General features: G+C 43.5%; 1 protein-coding gene across 1 annotated transcript; it reads right to left on the bottom strand.

The window, feature by feature from the left end:
* Positions 1 to 66: 66 nt before the first annotated feature.
* On the bottom strand, positions 67 to 19,553 carry PKN3 (protein kinase N3). Its single transcript, XM_039720302.1, is given in 23 exon segments — positions 67 to 928; positions 1,762 to 1,842; positions 2,408 to 2,515; positions 2,754 to 2,896; positions 3,403 to 3,479; positions 4,018 to 4,080; positions 4,168 to 4,344; positions 4,707 to 4,798; positions 5,377 to 5,443; positions 6,206 to 6,282; positions 7,085 to 7,196; positions 7,902 to 8,088; positions 10,172 to 10,247; positions 11,535 to 11,678; positions 12,160 to 12,269; positions 12,491 to 12,679; positions 12,969 to 13,164; positions 13,532 to 13,683; positions 13,797 to 13,926; positions 14,740 to 14,888; positions 15,422 to 15,704; positions 19,066 to 19,192; positions 19,194 to 19,553. Coding segments are annotated over 23 exon segments (3,312 nt in total). The 5' UTR covers position 19,553; the 3' UTR covers positions 67 to 715.

The raw sequence follows: 19,553 nt of genomic DNA, 5'->3' as shown, positions 1-19,553 counted from the left end.
TTTTGGTTAGCCCTGATCTGAAACATTCGGCTGACATAAAGGAGATGAAAAGCTGAATATTTATTATATAGAAAGGTATCTTTATTTTCAAAAAAGAAAAAAACATGTGCAAAGCTGTGGAGTTTGATATCATTATAAACAATAGCTAAGAGTTGGCATCCTTAAGTAGAAAGATTCGTCTTCCTTACAATAAATCACTTGGATCATTATCAAACATCATTGTCTTGGTAGTGTTAAAATCCATTCCTTGCCTGGCATACACATTTTTATGAGTGGGAAATGGCATACAATCATTACCAGGAGGGAATGCTGCATCTCTAGAAAATCAGTGAGAAGCGGCCATTCCCCTGCTATGCTACAACTTTAAAAATCACACTACTTACTTAGGCTTTTTGCAAAGAGTAACCTGGGTTGCAGAGATGATTTGATTTCAAGTCCAGCTTAAATTCCAAATTTCATCTACGTTCAATGATAGAAGAAGATATACCCCGTCAAATGTTAATTATTCCTTAAAGGTAATTGACATCCAGGATCCTTCCAACACATGAGGCTGGAAAACCCACAGCAGGTTAATTCAGCTTGCAGGGCACCTCATCCTGGGGCCATCAACATTACCTGTACTACAAATCCTGTTGGCTTTTCCACTGGCCCTGCAAAGTCTTCTCTATGCTCTCTCAGGGTGGAAACAATCTCTTCATGTTTTTGTAGCCCAGAATCACACATCTAAAAGATGTCTGGAAACAAAGTCAAAGTCCTTGAAGACAGTCTGCTCCTTACGGGTTAGGAGAGAAACCTCCTCAGGAGGAGTAAGGATTGGCTTTTGGGAAGTGAACTCTTCATCGAAGTTGCTGATGTCAGTTGGATCTCTTAGTGTGGGCACAAAGGGGGGCTTCAGCCTCCTGGCAAACAAGGCATTCCAATCAATTCCCTGTAAGAAAAGGACAGCAACAGGCCAGATTGACACAAGGATTATTTATGAAATGTGAAAGTCAGAGGGAGAATTGCAGCCTCCCTTATGGATCACTTGTAACCTGTCTTATTTCTACTAATTAAAAAAAGAGAGAGAACTGAAAAAAGGCCCATAACAAACAGCACAGGAAGTAGTGCAGAGATTCCATGCAGTGTATTTTACAGCTACAACTGTATTTAGGAGGGACAAAACTACAGCTCAGCCTTGGCCAGGTGGATCTGTGAATCCCAGCAATTTGTGGTGACATCCAAGTTCTTTTCTTGCTCCACTGCAAAGCCAGACAAGGGTTATAAGGCTAAAAACTTTTGGACAGATGAGTAATAATGAGGAGGGATGGCAACACCTTTGCCTGGAACAAGCACACACCCCTGACACAAAGCAATTGAACCTCCATTTCTCTTAAGAATCATGTGTATCCTGCAAATGCAGGTGATCAAACAGACTGACTGACAATCACTGTCATCACTAGATAACATCTTTGATGCTGCAGTTTAATTTTAAAAGGAATATTTGTTCATGTCTCTAAAGTTAAGTATAATTGTACATAGAAGCAGCACAATCAGAAATAAACTGACTCTGGAAGCATAAAGATGCCAGAAAATAGACTTGGGGGATGTCATTTCAATCAAGACTGGAAACACATATTCCTAAATGGAGCAATGAGGTGCAACAGAAACTATGACTAAGATCTCCCTGATAACAAAGGGAAATAAGCCTCAATACCAACAGAGAGCAAATCAGTCTCTGCTCAAACACAAAAAACAAGGGAGAGGTATAAACCAAGTTCCTACCTTAAAAAAGGGCTGAATTTTAATCTCTTCTGCATCTTTTTCCCCTGCTCCCAGTCTACGCTCTGGACATTTCCGAAGCAGCTGCAGAGATATCAGTTCAAAATTAAACAGTGGGAACCAGAATGGACAGAAATAATGTTCCAGAGAGAAAAACAAAAGAAAGGAGGGGGACTGATCCCTCAGTGTTTCCTCATTCTCACTTTGCACCAAGGTCATCATCTGCCAGGAATAACTCAGACCTAGTTTCTTGTAAACAATTTGCCAGCAGTGATAAGATACCTGCCATAAACTGCATGGAGCATCTCAGCTTAATTGTGCACCTGTGACTATGGGGTCACATTCAAAAACTGAATCCAGTCATCTCCACTGAATGGCTCTGACATTCCTGCCCTTGAATCAACACTCCTCTGTGCCAGACTTAGGAGGAACAGTAAGCAGCCTGCTTAGTCATCCTTACACGGAAGAACTACATTTACATAAAGAGAAGAAAGGGAAAATGCGTGCAAATTTTAAATATTTCCTTAGCCTATGCAGACAGCTCCAGATTACACACACAAATGCTGTACAATCCTAATCAAGTCCCTCTGGATCCACTTACACAGTAAATGCAAATTCCTCAGGCTCCCAGAGACCATCAGCCCTTTACCTTGCGGATTATGGAAAGTGCTTCAGTTGACAGGAATCGTGGATACCGCACTTCATCATTGACAATGCTGTCAAAGACTTCCTCCTCATCATCTCCAGGGAATGGTGACTGCAATTGGGACATTCTATTATTCAATCTACATAGCACCCACTCCTCACTATTAAATAAGCATGAGACTAGCAGGGAGTTGTATGGATTAATTAATTACTGTTTGGCAAGCACTATGAATGGGAAAAATGTAACTGAAGAACTAATAAATAGTTGGCTACATTTAGCAATATTTTACTTTGGGTGGTCAGGTCCCCAAGCCTGGTTAATGAGATTCCCTAAGGGAAGCTGGCCTTACCTCACCAACAAGCATCTCATAAATGAGCACACCCAGGCCCCACCAGTCCACTGCCCGCGTGTACGAGATGTCTGTCAGCACTTCTGGGGCCAGGAACTCAGGGGTGCCACAGAAGGTGTTTGTCCGGTCTCCAAAACCTATTCCTGTAGGCAAAGGACACTTTGGTAAAATCCAGCACAAGTTACTGAATGGATCTGATGCAGCATCACCTCCTGAAAGCTGTAGTTTGTCACCTGATGTTGTTAGCTGGGCAAGGGGAATTGCCAGTGAGAGGTGTGAAACCTGAGGCCCCCAACAATTCCAAACAACAAATATACAAACAATGCTAAAATAAAGAGCAAACCCAAGAGAACTTCCTGCACATTCCATTGTTCATTTACTCATCTACATGTTTCAGATGATCCTATATTCTGGTTCCTTTGAGCAAACAAGCACATTTTAAATGCTTTCATGAGTCTCCCGAAGATTACAGAACAAGGTATTCTTGCCAAATTCATCATGGTCAGACAGGTGAGGAGCTTTTTGTTGTTTGACTTTTCTGATGTTAATTTTTTTAATGGTGATTAATACAAGTTACAGACAAACACTTACTAAATCCCAGATCCTAAATGATCCTGATGGCTCAATGTAAGCTTCTCCAGTTACTCACCTTCCTTACACAATCCAAAATCTGCTATCTTCACAAATCCTTCAGCATCTAAAAGGAGATTATCCAATTTCAGGTCCCTGCAAACAAAGGAGATGAAAGAAAACAGTGGATGAAGACTGAATATTGCCACCCAATACAGCTGTTTTGCAAGAGGCAGAAGGTAGATGTTAATAAAGAAAATAAAATCTAGATTGAGTAAAGTCTACATTTGGTTAAATCGTGCATTTGGAAGATTCCCCTTAATTGATTGATATTTTCCCCTAAACGAAAGGCTCAAAAAGCAGCATGGAGCTGGTTGGGGATTATTCAACTGGAAAAGAACTCCCACAACAGCATGACAAATTACTTTTTCCAGTGAAAAGAAAGCAGTGACTTACAGGTGCCCCCCAGAATGTATTGACATGTCACAGAGGATTAATCACCTGCAACATGCCAGATGAATAGCTTCTAGGTGACTTTCTCTACTGTGAGCACGATGAACATGCTGATAGTGCCAGGGAAAATAAAGACAGGCAGAAAGATTAGAAACCCCAGCAAGAAAGTGAGCTCCAGACACAGTTATAAGAAAAATCAACCTTCAAGTTGCTGAACTGTCTTGAGTCTCTGCTGCATTACCTATAAACAATTTTCTTCTCGTGCAAGAACTGGAGCCCCAAGACTACACAGGCTGTATAAAACCTAAAACACAGAAATAGTTATCAGGCAAAATATGAGATTCAAGTTAAAAATGTATAGTGCCTGGAGACAGGAGTAATTCTAACTCACTGTGCCATATGCTCGGGAAAGACATCTTCGTGTATGCGCATCATCAGATCCCCACCTGGGGTGTATTCCATCACAAAACAGGCATGGTGAGGGGTCTGGAAACATGCAAACATGTTCACAAGGAATGGATGATCAGAAGAATTGACCACCTCAAATATTCGCTTCTCACAGTTCAAGCTGCCAGGATTCAAAGAATGAAAACGTCAGTGTTAAAGAGATCAGCAGAAAAGCCTGTTTTGAGAAAGAGAGGGCAAAGAAGAAAATATTTACATCTGAAGTTAGAGAAATAAAAAGAGAGGGCTAATATAATACTCATCTTATATACTTCCAAACCTTGAGTTTTAGAGTGTTCTTCAGGTGTCATTCTTACAAAAGTTAGACACCATTCTAAGTTTTCTTATTTCTGATTTTAGTTATCTAAGTCTTAAGGTCACATTTAACTTTAAGAGTACCACAGCCAGTACCATACCTGCTAACAGTTGATTACAGTTGTGGTAATGTAGCCTCTGGCAATAGTACCATCTCTAAACAAAGCTCACCTATCAATTTCATCTCTCCTAATAATGTCTTTTTTCTTCAAGGCTTTGATGGCATACAGCTTCCCAGTAGCCTTGTATTGGGCCAGCAGTACCTGAAAGACAACAGAAAAGCTGTACTTTAAGCAATCTCTTATTTCCTTATCAGATTACTTTAACTCAAATTTTTCAGTTTAACTCAAATTGACACCAACTATTTCCATCCACTACAGACAGTCATCCTCAAAACCAAATTCCAGGAACTCGAAAAACAGAGCACTTCTGTTTTGCAGCAGTCCAGAAGGATGTCAGTGTAAGTTAAGTCCTTCTCCCAAACAGCACTGTCACAGCTGGCCCAGTGCTTTAGGAGCACCTCAGAGTTCTCACAGAGGGGGCTATGCAAAGTTTTGGGAATGGAGCTCTTCCACTAGTGATCCTCATGAAAGAAATGGCAATGGTGTGCCTTGATTTAGCACTCTCAGGACAGCTTTCTCCAGGCTTTGAAGTCACAAATCCTCAAGAATTTTGACTGTTAACAACAGTTACCAGCTGCTTATGTGGCTGGGCTGGGTTTGTTGTTCCCTAACTGCACTGCAACAGATCTCTCCTGTCCTGCAATGTTTCTATTCAGACCTCCAGGCAGAGCCCCATTGTCACAACCACTGCCCTCCTCCACAGTGGACTTCTCTACTACCTTCCCAAAGTGGCCACGGCCCAACATAGCAATGCAGTGAAAATCCTCCAGCTGAACTGTCCTTTTCCTGCAGAAAAACAGAGAAGAGACAGTACCCAAGAGATGCATGAACAGATATCAAAGTGCCAAGGAAAGAAGCTTTGTACAGCAAAAAGGAAAGAGAACAACTGTGCCAACCACCCCTCACCTAATCCTGACAACCAAAGCTTGTGCTGCTGTTCTGCCACTTAAGAAAGAAGAAGGCAACCCTGATGTAAGGGAATTGTCTTTTTTCAACAATAGTAAACTTGTTTTTTACTTGCCCTGGGTATATTTACTGCTGTGTATCCCTGCTTTATACAAAATGTGTCTGTGTAAGTGCCACAGACTATAATCAACTTCCTGTTTTATGCCTCCCATCATAATAAGAAACAATGTACTGCAAATCAATAGAAATAGAAGAGTGTGAGGGATGCCAAAAGTAGTTCTGGAATGTATTACTTAACACACAGACACATCTAAATATACTACACCACAGCACTTCAAACACAAGCAAGCCCTTGAAGACAGCTAAATGACTTTATCTTCTACTAAATCACCTCTTACACTGCAGTGCAGAGTACCAAAAGGCTCAATATTTGGGTTAATGAACAGATAAGATACAGCAGACATTTAGACAAGTGAAGCTCAGAGCAGATTTTTCATTGTATTTTCCACACTCAGTATTAAGAATTTGTTGCTGAGAAACCAAAGCACACGTTGAACAGAATTTTAGATTTCATTCTCAAAAATTTGAGCCCAGTGACTCTTTAATCTGTGACCTGAGCCAGCCCATGCTATCCACAGTTACCTTGGAGACGCTGGGACTGGAAATCCTGTTACAGGAGAGCTGCAAGACTTCTCCTCAACATGTAGCCTCTTCAGGCACTAGGAGGAGAAAGAAAAATACAGTGGGTCATTCTCTGAAATCTAACCTGAACACCCACATCCAACTTTTCTCCTCTGTCAGGATCCAGCATGACCACAGACATGTTCTTGCAGATGGTCATTTCCTCTGCTTGGACGTAAGCAGCATAAAAACAGATTATCTATGAGCACACAAAAGTGCTCCCATGTACAATAATTTTTATAGGGTCAAATCTTTTAAAATAAACACTTTTAAAAGTCTAGGACAGAACATTTACTTCCTACAAAATGGCATCTGATGTCAAGAGTCACAATGATCAAAGAATGCAGTTTCCTCTATCACAAAAGCCAAATAAGAAAGGGATGAACAGGTGGCAGAACAGGTCATTTTACTGCTCAAAGAAATTTTCTGCTCATTTCTGTCAGAAAAGTAGAGCTGCTCTTGGTTTTGCCCACTTTCTTTAATGACAAAGAACTTCATTTGCTTCTGAAAGCCTGTTGACCCTCCTTCCCTGCTTTCTCTGTGTAGTCTGTTCTCTACTTTTGCCCTGAACTCCAATGCTGACCTACCTCCCATTTTGCTTCTCCAAGAAAAGCAAGCTATAATTTTTTAAAAAGAGGGGAAAAGAAACATGCAGCTCTCTTTGAGGACTCCATGCCAAAATGGTTCACTGGATTCTGAATTCCTGGAGAACAGACAGTTAACAAGGCACCTGCCTAAAGTATAGCAAATTTCTTCAGTAATAAATTAGAAGAACAGGGCTTTGAAAGAACATCAACCAGCAAAGACAGCATTCCCAATTAGCCCAGATTTCCCAATTACCGGAGAATCTGCAGGAGACGGCGCCGATTCCTTGGAGTTGGCCACCAGAAAAAGGCGTGGAGGCTTGGGTGGTGCTTCATCAGCAAAGGTAAGCTTAGCCACAGGGAAGTCACTGCATTTGTAAGACAGAATTGAAGGAGATTTTGCCTTAGGGCAGAGCATTGTACACAGAAACCTTTGTATCACCTCTGCTGGGCCAGTTTGGTCCAAACCACTGGACAACAGAACTGACTCCCTGACTCACACCATAAGTCTGTGAAGTACCAACAAGACATGCCCTCTCCTAAATTAATTAAAAGTTGGTTAGACTCACATTCTAACACTGGCTCTCTGATGCTACAAAATTAATGAAACACAGGTATGTAGAAATAAGTCAAGAATTTAAAGAAATCTTTATTTTAATAGCAACACAGTAATTGAGTATTTTTTTTTCTTTCCTAGGTCCTGTGCATCAGTGGGAATAATCTCTTTGGAGAATAACTGATTAAATTTAAAAAAAAATATATTTTGGGGAAAATTTTCTTCTATAGCACATTCAAAATCTCAGCTATGTCCCTCTGAGTGCTACATTACTCATGAAAGCAGAGTGCATTTTTTATCACAACAATCACACGGTGACCTTGCATAGCTCAGTTACTGTACTGGTGAAGATATTTAATGAATGGAATTTTCTTTCCTTTAGAACACAGAAACTGTACATCTTTTTTTTTTAAGACAGATAAATTTTTCTCATCAGTGTCTTCCTCCACCTCAGTAAGGTGCAACAGAATTTTAAGATCTACCCTACACCCATTCCAACACTCAGGACATCACTTACCTACTCAGTTTGGACGCTGAATCACCGTGGCTTTGTGGGGAAACTGGAGGAAAGTCTGTGTGATTGGGATCATGAAGTGGGGGACTCAGCGTGCTGATGGAACTACAGGGAGGGAGGAAACTCATCATCAGGCGACCCCAAGCTGCAACATTCATGTTCATTTGAGGAGCTCGGAGAAATTCCTTCCCTGGAGGAGTCAGAGGCAAACATCAGTAAGATTACAACACATAACTTACAGTCTCACATAGTGTTAAACTCTAGTTTTCAACTAAACACCTGTGGGTTACCCCTAAAGGGTAGCTCACCCTTGGGAGAATGGGCTTTTCTTCAGGGAATAAAGATTAACGATGATGATGATGATAATGATCATGAAACAGATATGCTATTTCACCTAAGTTCAGCTCCATATAATGTCATAACAATCTTCAAGTTGAAATTGAATAGAACATTAAAAATTGATTTTAATTCAAGTCAAGTTTTCTTCTCTTTCAACATTACATTTTAATTATGCACCCTGCTAACAGGAAGTTTCTTAAACTATGTTAAAAAGAGTAAAATATTTGGGATATTTTCATTATTTTTGCTTCCTGAAGAGTATAAATATAAAATCTCATTTATCCCCACTGCCACAAAAGCTCAGTATGTAAAGTTTCACCTTATTCAGCTTCACAAGAAAGAATTTGTAAAGAAATAAGAAAGTATGCAAGCTATTCCAGTCCATAAATCTCATACATCTGAGATGTCAGCTCTAGAGACTTGATAGTCAGTAGCTGTTCATGCTACAGTGTTCTGTCATTCAAAGTTTTCCAGAAAACCTCCCAATATCTGTTCATCACTAACAGCATGGCTGGTTAAATTAGTATGGTTTGAGTTCTGGATTATCCCCACTGCCACAAAAGCTCAGTATGTAAAGTTTCACCTTATTCAGCTTCATAAGAAAGAATTTGTAAAGAAATAAGAAAGTATGCAAGCTATTCCAGTCCATAAATCTCATACATCTGAGATGTCAGCTCTAGAGACTTGATAGTCAGTAGCCTGTTCATGCTACAGTGTTCTGTCATGCAGAGTTTTCCAGAAAACCTCCCAATATCTGATCATCAGTAACAGCATGGCTGGTTAAACTAGTATGGTTTGAGTTCTGGATCTTCTCATAGAATCATGGAATGGTTTGGGTTGGAAGGTCATTAGATGGAATGACCATCTAATTCAAACCCCATGCCATGAGCAGGGACACCTTCCACTATCCCAGGTTGTTTCAAGCCCCATCCAGCCTGGCCTTGGGCACTTCCAGGGATGGCACAGGCACAGCTTCTCTGGGTAACTTAGTTTCACCTTATTCAGCTTCACAAGAAAGAATTTGTAAAGAAATAAGAAAGTATGCAAGCTATTCCAGTCCATAAATCTCATACATCTGAGATGTCAGCTCTAGAGACTTGATAGTCAGTAGCTGTTCATGCTACAGTGTTCTGTCATTCAAAGTTTTCCAGAAAACCTCCCAATATCTGTTCATCACTAACAGCATGGCTGGTTAAATTAGTATGGTTTGAGTTCTGGATCTTATAGAATCATGGAATGGTTTGGGTTGGAAGGTCATTAGATGGAATGACCATCTAATTCAAACCCCATGCCATGAGCAGGGACACCTTCCACTATCCCAGGTTGTTCCAAGCCCCATCCAGCCTGGCCTTGGGCACTTCCAGGGATGGCACAGGCACAGCTTCTCTGGGTAACCTGTGCCTCACCACCCTCACAAGGAAGAACTTCTTCCCAATATCCCATCTAATTCTGCCCTGTCAGTGGGAAGCCATTCTCCCTTTGTCCTGTCACTCCAGACCTTTGTCCAAAGTCCCCATCCAGCTTTCTTGGAGCCTCTTTAAGGCACTGAGAGCCTTCCTGAGCTGAACAGTCCCAATTCTCTCAGCCTGTGTCCAGAGCAGAGGGGCTCCAGCCCTCTGAGCATCTTGGTGGCCCTCCTTGCTGCAAGAGGTCCACGTCCTTCTTATGCTGGAGGCCCCAGAGCTAAATAGTCTGTTAAATAACCAGCAGTTACATCCTCCTAGCAATGTTAATTGTGAGTAGTAGCACCATGACAATACTACATTACAGATGGAGCTGCAGCTAGACCGCCTGCACTTCATGTGAATAAACAAACTTTCACATACACAGTAATTAGGAAGAGTTTTAGCATCTCTCAGATTGAGTAGGACAGCAGAACCTGCTTGTGCAAACCCCTGCTCCCACCCTGGACAGTCACTTCTCCAGCACCTCACCTTTCTGTTTGGGGAAAATGCGCTTCTGTCGCTGCAGTTTTGGCTTCCTCTCAATGACAGGATTACAGAACATCACCTGTCAGAGAAGCAAAAGAGATTTGTCAGGATTCTCCATTTAAACTGTAAACCCAAATTTTCACACATGCCTGTTTTCTTATCAAAATCTCCATTTCTATCTGTTTGGTAAGTTTTGAGTCAATCCCAGACTCCAAACTTGGTTATTCCAGATTCACCCTCTTAGCAGCAGCTACTTCAGTTATGGGTTTAGAGATTGGAATTATCTGCTATCTGAAACTGAGAAAACCCCCAATATTAAGACCAATTTGTATCTCTTTACAAATATGCGCTTCTGTCGCTGCAGTTTTGGCTTCCTCTCAATGACAGGATTACAGAACATCACCTGTCAGAGAAGCAAAAGAGATTTGTCAGGATTCTCCATTTAAACTGTAAACCCAAATTTTCACACATGCCTGTTTTCTTATCAAAATCTCCATTTCTATCTGTTTGGTAAGTTTTGAGTCAATCCCAGACTCCAAACTTGGTTATTCCAGATTCACCCTCTTAGCAGCAGCTACTTCAGTTATGGGTTTAGAGATTGGAATTATCTGCTATCTGAAACTGAGAAAACCCCCAATATTAAGACCAATTTGTATCTCCCAAAAACTTTATCTAATTTGTGAAGTCATGCATAAAGAACACGCCCATTTGTATGATAGCAAACACAGTAGTTCGTGACACAGAAGTAAAAACAAAAAAAACCAAAACCAAATGCCACAAACCAACCACGAAAAACAAGAAGGCAGGGAGAGGAGGCAAATTTTGTTACATGAGGTTCAGATCCTACTTTGGAATGATAACCACAGGAACTTTCATCACAACACAAAGGAGAAAATACTGCGGTTTTTAAGGGATTATCGAGATGATCTCCACATTGATTGTACTTCAAACTATTATTAGCCTCAGAAAGATGATAAAATAAGCACAGCCAGAGGGAGTTTGGATCTCTGATTCTACAGTCTCTATGATTCAATCCTGACCATTAAGCCATACGCTTAATTAAAGTGCCACCAATGACTCATAATGAAAGCAAATAAAAACGAACGGATTTCACAGCACGCACACACACAGTTCCAGTGGAGCAGCTGAAGAGTCACTCCAGGCTATGGCACGTGCACATCTATTCTATTGTGTTGTTCCTTATTCTCATATGGGCTATTTATGCAAGAGGGTTTCAGGTATCACTCTGCCCTTCTAGATTATTGCTCCTTCCATTCCTTGTACTCTGGGTTGAACAACTGCTTTCAGGGCAGACACCCTAAAGAGACAGAATTCTCTGAGAAAGAAACAAAGCTTACATTTATACCTCTGCAAAAAGCATTCCTTGGGGCTCCAGCGAGAGGCACATCCCATGACGTTCATTATCAAGAAAATCATCCAAACGTAAAAACTTCACTGCACAGAGTTCTCTCCAATCTCTCCAATAAATTGCAATTTCTAACTCACGAGACTGGTGGGATGGGTGAATGGTGGAGGAGAAAGCAAAGGCAGAAGAATTACATACTGCTTCATGCTCTAGAAATGGCACATGTATTTTAAAAAATAAGTAAAATCAGTAAACTAAAGAGTATGCATAAAATACTTCTTTAGTGCTTTTCTTCCCTGCTTTTGATGTTTTTAGATCTTCTTAGCTACAGACCCTCTTAGAGGTTGCTGTCTTGACTCCCCATTTAGAAATCCCTAAGAGCCACTTCGCTGATAAGATGAAATAGAACTGCTCAGATAAGGAGAGAAGGACAGCAGATGCTGTTCAAGCTGAATCTCTGGCAGTGATGCTCTCCCTTCAGGGGAAGGCCAAGCTAACAGGCAAATCAAAGGACATGGGGAGAGCAGCAGTACAAGGTTGAGCTAAGTGGAATGACAGCTAAACAAGCAAATCAGGTAAGGTTAAATGGAAAACTAAACAGCACATGAATCTGAGGCAGACTTACTCGGTCCAGCTCAATGGCAAAGCTCTGGTCCCACGCCTGGTTATTAACTGGTCCCCAGTTTGTCTGGCCAACCACTTTATTGTCCACTTTGAGCACAGCAAGGACCTCATCTGGACAAAGGAGAAAACATGGATTATAACGTTTAATCTCTCATGCTGAAGGTGGACACCCCAACCAATTTCCAGGACAGTCCTAGCAGGAGCAGGCATAATGCAATTCATTCTCTCTCTTAGTTTTGCAGAAAATGGGTTTCTTATAACAACACTTGTACGAGGCTGAGCCAGTGAGCAGCCCCCTTGCTCTGATATGCCACAGGGAACCCTGTACTCACTGCTTGGCTCTTCATTCCGGTATTTTCCTGCAACACCACGGCCATGGATGCCCAGGCCAACTCGTGTCCGGGAAAGGGACCTCAAGTCACTCGGGCTGCCACAGATGGGAGAAGAACTTGTCATTCGGGAACGTCCTGGAACATTCTCCAATAGATCCTGACACCCCATCAGTCTCACTTCCAGTGTTCCTGAGGAATTTTAGGAGAATAAAGAATATTATTATGTAAAAGATAAAGTGATTCCAGCCTGACCTCAAAGAGGTCCCAGAATTTCTCAGATTCATGATTTCTTGGTTAATAGTTTAAATTGACCCGAGATTATTAGACTGCAAATCTGTATGCTTAGAAAGCTCTGCCTGACCTAGAAGACAGAAGTCCAGCTCCTAGAAAATCCAATGTCCATATGACAACAATGAGAACAAATAGAATTCATTTTTCTCTCATCCTCCTCACAACATGTCATGCAGGGTCCCTTTACCTGTAAGGGCTGTAGGTTTGATGACTGAAGTGGGTTGGATGCTGCCATGCCGGGCTCCCAGGGAGGAAGTGTTTACCAGCTCCTGTTTGATGAGTGCTCTTTTTGGGTGATCAGGAGAAAGCTCACTGAGCTGACGTTCCAGGGAGAAGCGCAGCAGATCAATCTTCTGAGAGGACTCTTGCAAACGACCCTGAGCCTACCAGTGTGAAGGAGAACAGAAAGCAGGCAGAAATTTTCCATGCAGAGCCATGTAGACCAGGTATTATGAACTAGAGTAAGGTTAAAAAAACCAAACAAGACAACATCTTGCTAATACAGGACAAAGATAAAATATTTTTCCATAGAGCTTGAACGCCCACCAGTGTCACTTCTGATGTTCCTGAGAAATGTCACCAAAGCAAGGAATGCTATCCCTAGAAGGGGAAGTGATTCCAGTCTGTCTCGACAGAGAGACAGGAAATTCCTAAATTAGTAACTTAGTTAACCCTGCTCATTCATGCTAAATCACTAATGTGGAGGCATGAAACCACCCTCTCAAGAAGGCCTGAGCAATGTCTGCTTACCTCAGCCAAAAACTTGCGATCCTGTACCCGACTCCCCCCCAGGATCTTCAGCACATTTTTTGCCCCCTCTGCTACAGCAGCTTCAATGCGCAGGTGATGCCTCAGCTCCTCGATCCGCAGCTCCAAAGCACTGATGGTGGTCCCCATCCTCACTGGCCATTTGGGAGGTAAAACACAGCAAGGATGAAAATCAACCAAGTGCTGTGGATCTTAGGGCTCTGTCTGCAGCTGTTGTGGGCTGTATCAGTTACTTGAAGCATGTTACCTGCTGGATCCACTGTATCTTCCATCCCTCCTGCTGACTGAGATACTTTCACAATGTGCATGCGGATTATTTCAATCTTTGTCTTGCTGTCCTGAAGCATCTGCTGAGCTGTAGCCAACAGCTTCCGCTCCTGCTGAAAGGAATCAGATGCAGAGAGAGAGGCATGATCACTAAAAATTGGTGATGATGACGATGTGCTCACATATGAGGGTGAGGTGGTAATGCATGAAGGGTCATAACTGACTCTGAAATGGAATCCACAAGTGGTTATGTAAAGGAGGCACCACTGAGGATCAAGGACTCTGAGATCACGATCTCCATTTGCAGAGGGAAAGGGCAGGTCAAGGACGTGCCCAGTTAATACCAAATCCTGCAGTCACTGAGACTCCTTGTTCCCTGGTTAACTGTGCTTACAGTGCTCCGTAAGCAGAGCAGAGGTTTTGAACAAATAAAAATATCACAGCCCTCTTACACTGCTGCTCTTAGTGAATTAAGCTTCATAATAAGCTTGGATTTGAAATGTTTTAAATTATCTTTTGACTTTTAAATACGATTATGCCAAACTCAAAAAATGAGATGAATACGAATCCACTAAACCTCTGAACATTTTTCTCACATAAAGAGATACCACATGCTGTGCTTTATCCTAAACAACTCAGTGATATCAAAACATCACACCAACTAACTCAGTTACAACATCAATGCTTTCTTAGCTTTCTTTCCTCATCAGTGACTTCATGTACCTCTTATACCACCCTTATGTCCTGTCATTATGCTGAGACTCAAAGTACAGAGCCAGGATTCAGGTAAGAAATCTTTGCAAATTAATTTCTCTCCCAAATAAATTATCAGAGAGAGATTTGTGTACAGACTTAAAATACAAATTTTAAGTATTTTAAGAGCAGTAATCCATGCTCCCAAATGGCTCTTTATTCCTGCTTACCTTTGATGTTGAATACATTTGGATCATGTTCTCAGCTCCTTGTTTCACTTTCATTTCAACGTGCAGCTGCTTTTTCAAAGCTTCAATCTTCCTTGCCATGGGGTCTGGGTTTCTTTCCCAGAGACAGGGATCTGGAGATACAGATCCATCTGCACAAACAACACAATCAATACCATTAGTCATCTTGTCTCATTTAATTTCACTGGGTTACGGATGGGTGACTCTGCAAAGGAAAAGTAGGCTATAAAATAAGGTACAAAAAGGTCTTGCCTACAAGACTGATTGGGAAATACTTTCAAATGAAGCTCATATCTGTAAATAATTCTTAATTTATCAGTACACCTGTCCTAATAAGCACTCTTCCAAATTTATACTCATTATCCTATAAAATACTTGGATGTTGAACTGCCCAGAAATTCTATTCAAATCTCTTCAATTCCACCTACAACCTGCTCCTGAATATTGCCCATGCCCACCACTCTCAGCTGGTTTTCTCCCTACACCTCCTTTCACCTTTATAGCACCATTCTGAACCTTTAATACCACAGATAATTTCATCACCTAAATACCAAGAAGCTCCCACTACTCGTGAGCCCTCAATAGAAGACTATATCAATTCAATATCTCTAGAGATTGAAGCACTCTAAGAGAATGTTCCAGTCAATCATGACCCAAGAACTACCTGTCGTACTCTTCTCTTTGTCTGGTATCAAAATCCTTGCATTGAGCTCCTGAAGTTCCCAGTGCAGCTGCTCCAATTTTCTGTTGGAAGATTTCAGCACGTGCTCGATGTGAACCAGGTTCTTTCTGTCTGTTGTCGCTTTGCGCAGGTTTTCTGCTCCCTCTTTAATCTTCAGCTCCTTCTGTATAGCCCGGCGAAGCAGCTCCTTCTCACCCTCCAGTTTCTGCTGGAAGCTCGGATCCATTAAGTTCACGTCATTGCCCAGCTGCAAGAGAGAGCTGCCCTGCAGCCCAAGAGCATTCAGAGAGAACACTGTCCAACCATTTTTATGACACTTCAGCAATATCCTCATTAGATTCCACTCCTTCATTTCATTCAGAAATTCTGAAGTCAATCTTTTCATAAATTTTTCAAGAAGACAAACCTACATTTCAATTGCAGAGGACAGAATATAACTTTGATCTTAACATGCCTTAATCTGATTTTAAACCATAATGGAGAAAAACCTTCATTTTACTCGTCCCCTTGTTATTGAATGTCTACACACATCTTTGTTCTTCCAGAATCAAAGCTCAGTCAATATTTGCTCTTATTCTGATCAACATTACCTTTTACCAGTTTGATATTTTAGCTACAGATTTTTATCTGATTATGCCTTGATGCTGACTGCTCAAAGACATATCTCAGCTAATCTGTTAGAGCTTTTAGGAATGCCACAAGCATGTGTTAACCCTCAGCTGTTGTCCCTGAAGAAGAAAAACGCAAGCCCTACAGCTGTTTCTACAAATGAACAAGCAAAAGAATAAGTCTGACTGTCTGCTGTGTCTGAAAAGGTGAGCAGACTTATGTCTCAATCTCTGTTCTCTAAAGGCCACGTTAAACACTGATTATTTTGAGTAGCATTAGTGGCATTCACTCCTGTCCTTGTTTTACATAATTTCAAATACCACTTGTTCTAGTGAGATATGGCTCAGCAACAGCTCTGGACAGAGCTGCTCTGTCACAGACTCTGGACATACCCAGTTTGGGCAAAGCAGAGGTTTATCCACTGCCCAAATAAGCACTGGATTCAGACAGGAGCTGCAAAGCATCCCTAAGGGTGCTGCCCAACACCAGAACACATCCAAGCAAGAGCTTGTGCCTCTCTCTTCAACAGGAAGAGCAGCTTTAAGGCATCCAAAGCAATGAATAATGCATTCATAACCTCACATTAATGACTCACACCCGTGCCTTAAATGCAAAAGAAGTGGTCAAGAACTGCTACAGTAACTGGCTTAACATCACAGAGCACATCAGTGCCTAAAGACAGGGCTGGGGAATCCCAACTTGTTTTCACACTCTGTCACTGGTTGACCACATTTCCAACAACAAACCACGCTGGCTTTGTGTTACTCATGTACATTAATACACTTCCAGAGTGGGCTGTGCATCCAAAGCCTCCTCCAGAAACAATTACTTAATCAAAGACTCAACCAAACATCCTTGATTAGTTTTTGCTACAATTTCAGTCCAATAGCACAAAGAAAAAAGGGAAAAAAAATCCATTTGAAAAGTTGGCCTAAATCCAAGCTTTGGCTGCAATAGCCAAAATAGGAGTTGTTCAGATTGGTAGCAAAACAAAAAGGTTCAGACTAACATCCTGATTTCAGGAAGTTCTCGCCCAATTAGTAAAGCCAGGAACTAAGCCAGAGCTTTGAAAGACATCCAAAGTTTTGTGAGGAAGAATTTGAATCATGGAGTTCCTGAGTCACAGGCAACCTTTACCAGCCCTAAATTGGAAAATCAAAAAGCTCTTTATCCCATCTGTAGCAAGTTACTAAAAGGAGTTTGATGGTTACAATTCTCTTTTAAATAACTAATAAATGCACATAGATTCATCTTCTGTCCAAATTATGCAAATGGTGTAAGAATTTCCTCCCTCTGGATCCACTCAGAGTAAAGGAATGAGCAGTGGTACAACAGTAATACCAATAAAAGGTGCTGAATATGAAGCTCTGGGTATTGATTCAGAGAACAGGTACAGACTTGGCAGTTCTCAGGTCAATTTTCCTCTACATCAGTCTCTGCCAAAAACTAATCTGACTATCAGTTAATGCAGCAGGCTAAGTTTCTATATTTAGAATGTAAGATGTTTCACTTCCCCATCTTCCCCTCTGCAGATCAGAGGGTGCCATAACACAAACATTGTTTGCACCAGGAAGATAAAACACTCCATTTTTGAGAAGCACAGGAAAGACAAATTTGCATTTGGGTTGAGCCATTTTGCCTTCTGGCTCAGGAATTCCGGTGGGGTGTCAGGACACTGCCACAGCCTGTGCTGCAGCTGTTCTTGGGCTCCCTGGAAAGGTCTCCAACACAATCCCGAAATGCATTTACAGCTTGCAGAGAAATACCCGAAGTAGCTGAAATTGGCTTGCTTTTGGCACCTGTAGTGGGGATGCTGGAGCTCACCCAGAGCTTCTGCCAGGCTCGTGTCATACCCAAGTGCCCAGACTGCTTTCTAACTAGCAAATATTTCAGCAGTATGAGTTACACTTAATCCTTTGGATTGCAGCCAGGGAGATCTCATCCCATCAATTATGCCCAGCTTGGAAATGAGTTTCACCTGCACAAAGCCCTAGCATTTACACTTTCACCGCTAACACAGAAATTGATTTATAATTTGATTTAATAAGCCAGTGGTGAGGCTGCCATCCTCCCTGCAGCCCAAACATTCCCAGGACATCTTAAATCCCGTCTTTCACAGCAGCTTTGTGCTGTAGGGATGAGACCACGTTGGGGAGCCTCATGCCAGCTACATTCATGTCTTACAAGAAAAAGTCACGGCTAACTTAGGAAAAAGACACTTTTGGTCCTGCCTGGAGCCTTCCCAGCTCCAAGGCTGAGGGTGGGAAGCAGCGAGCCCAGGAAGCAGCGGGATGGGAAGAACCCGGGCGGGCGGCAGCCAGCGCTCTTTGTGTCAGTCTCTCTGTCCCTTCTTTCCCAGATTAGGCTTGAAACTTTCGTCTCAAGGGAAGAGCGCAGAACATCTCCCCCTCTCCGGGGAGCTTGTTCCAGACACGAATGTTTTTTCCCAGCACGGAGCCCGGCTGCCCTCCCGGCCCCGCGCCAGCCCCCGCAGCCGCCTCGCCCCCAACACCTCCTCGACGCCGAGAGATTTCCTCACCAGGCACCAACTTGGCCCGAACCCCATTTCCCTGAGGCGAAGAGGGGCATTTTTAGGGGATCCCACCAGCTTCCCACACCCTCTCCCACCTCCCTGGGGCGCGGCCATGCGAGCGGAGGGGGAGCGGCGCGAAGCCCCTCAGCACAGCCGCCTCTGCGGGGGCTCCCGGCGGGGCGGGACACGGGATTTTCCCGGCGGGGGATGGATGCAGGGACCCCCAAAGACCACAGGGACCCCCAGAGGACACAGGGACTCCCAGAGGGCGCCGGGCCGCAGTGCTTTCCCGGCGGGGGCATGGATGGAGGGACCTCCGAAGGGCGGAGCGGGGTGCGGTGCTTTCCCGGCGGGGCACGGATGGAGGGACCCCCAAAAAGCACGGGGAACCCCAAAAGGCACAGGGAACCCCAAAGGGCGCGGGGACCGCCCTCCCCCAAGGCGCTGCCCGGCCCGCTGCCAGCCCCGAGCCCTCAGCGCTCACCTGCGGGGTCGCCATTGCCGCCATTGCTCCGCCCGGACCGGCACTTTTCAAACTCGGCGGTCCCGGGGCCGCCGCCAGCGCCCTCTCGCGGGGGCGGCCCGGGGAGCTGCCGGCGGGCGGCCCGGGCAGCGGGACGAGCAGCGGGAGCCGCCCTTCCCCACACGGCCCCGGGGCAGCCGCCGCTCCGGCCCCTGGCTGAGGAGAAGCCGCCGCCTCCGCCCCGAGGGGAAAGGCGCGGTGAGGCGACGGGAAGGAGCGAGGGCGCCGCGGAGGTGGCGGACTGGAGGGGTCCGTGCCGGAGGGAGGGGACGGGAGGCACAGTGGCGGATCCCCTCTGGAAGCCCTGAGCAGAACGCCCGCGGGTGGCCCTGGGTGCTGCGGCCATCGGGTGGTTCCCAGTTTCTGTTCTCCACACGGGCTCGTGACCGGCGCTGGTCCGAAGGGGAACCAGCGAGGCGCAGCTCTGCTTGCGACGGGATCCCTGCATC

Source organism: Passer montanus, unplaced genomic scaffold, assembly GCF_014805655.1.
Source record: "Passer montanus isolate IOZ18808 unplaced genomic scaffold, ASM1480565v1 scaffold43, whole genome shotgun sequence".
In the NCBI taxonomy this organism is placed as follows: Eukaryota; Metazoa; Chordata; class Aves; order Passeriformes; family Passeridae; genus Passer; species Passer montanus.
Note: the sequence above shows the minus strand (reverse complement) of the source record. Positions and strands in the feature narration are given on the sequence as shown.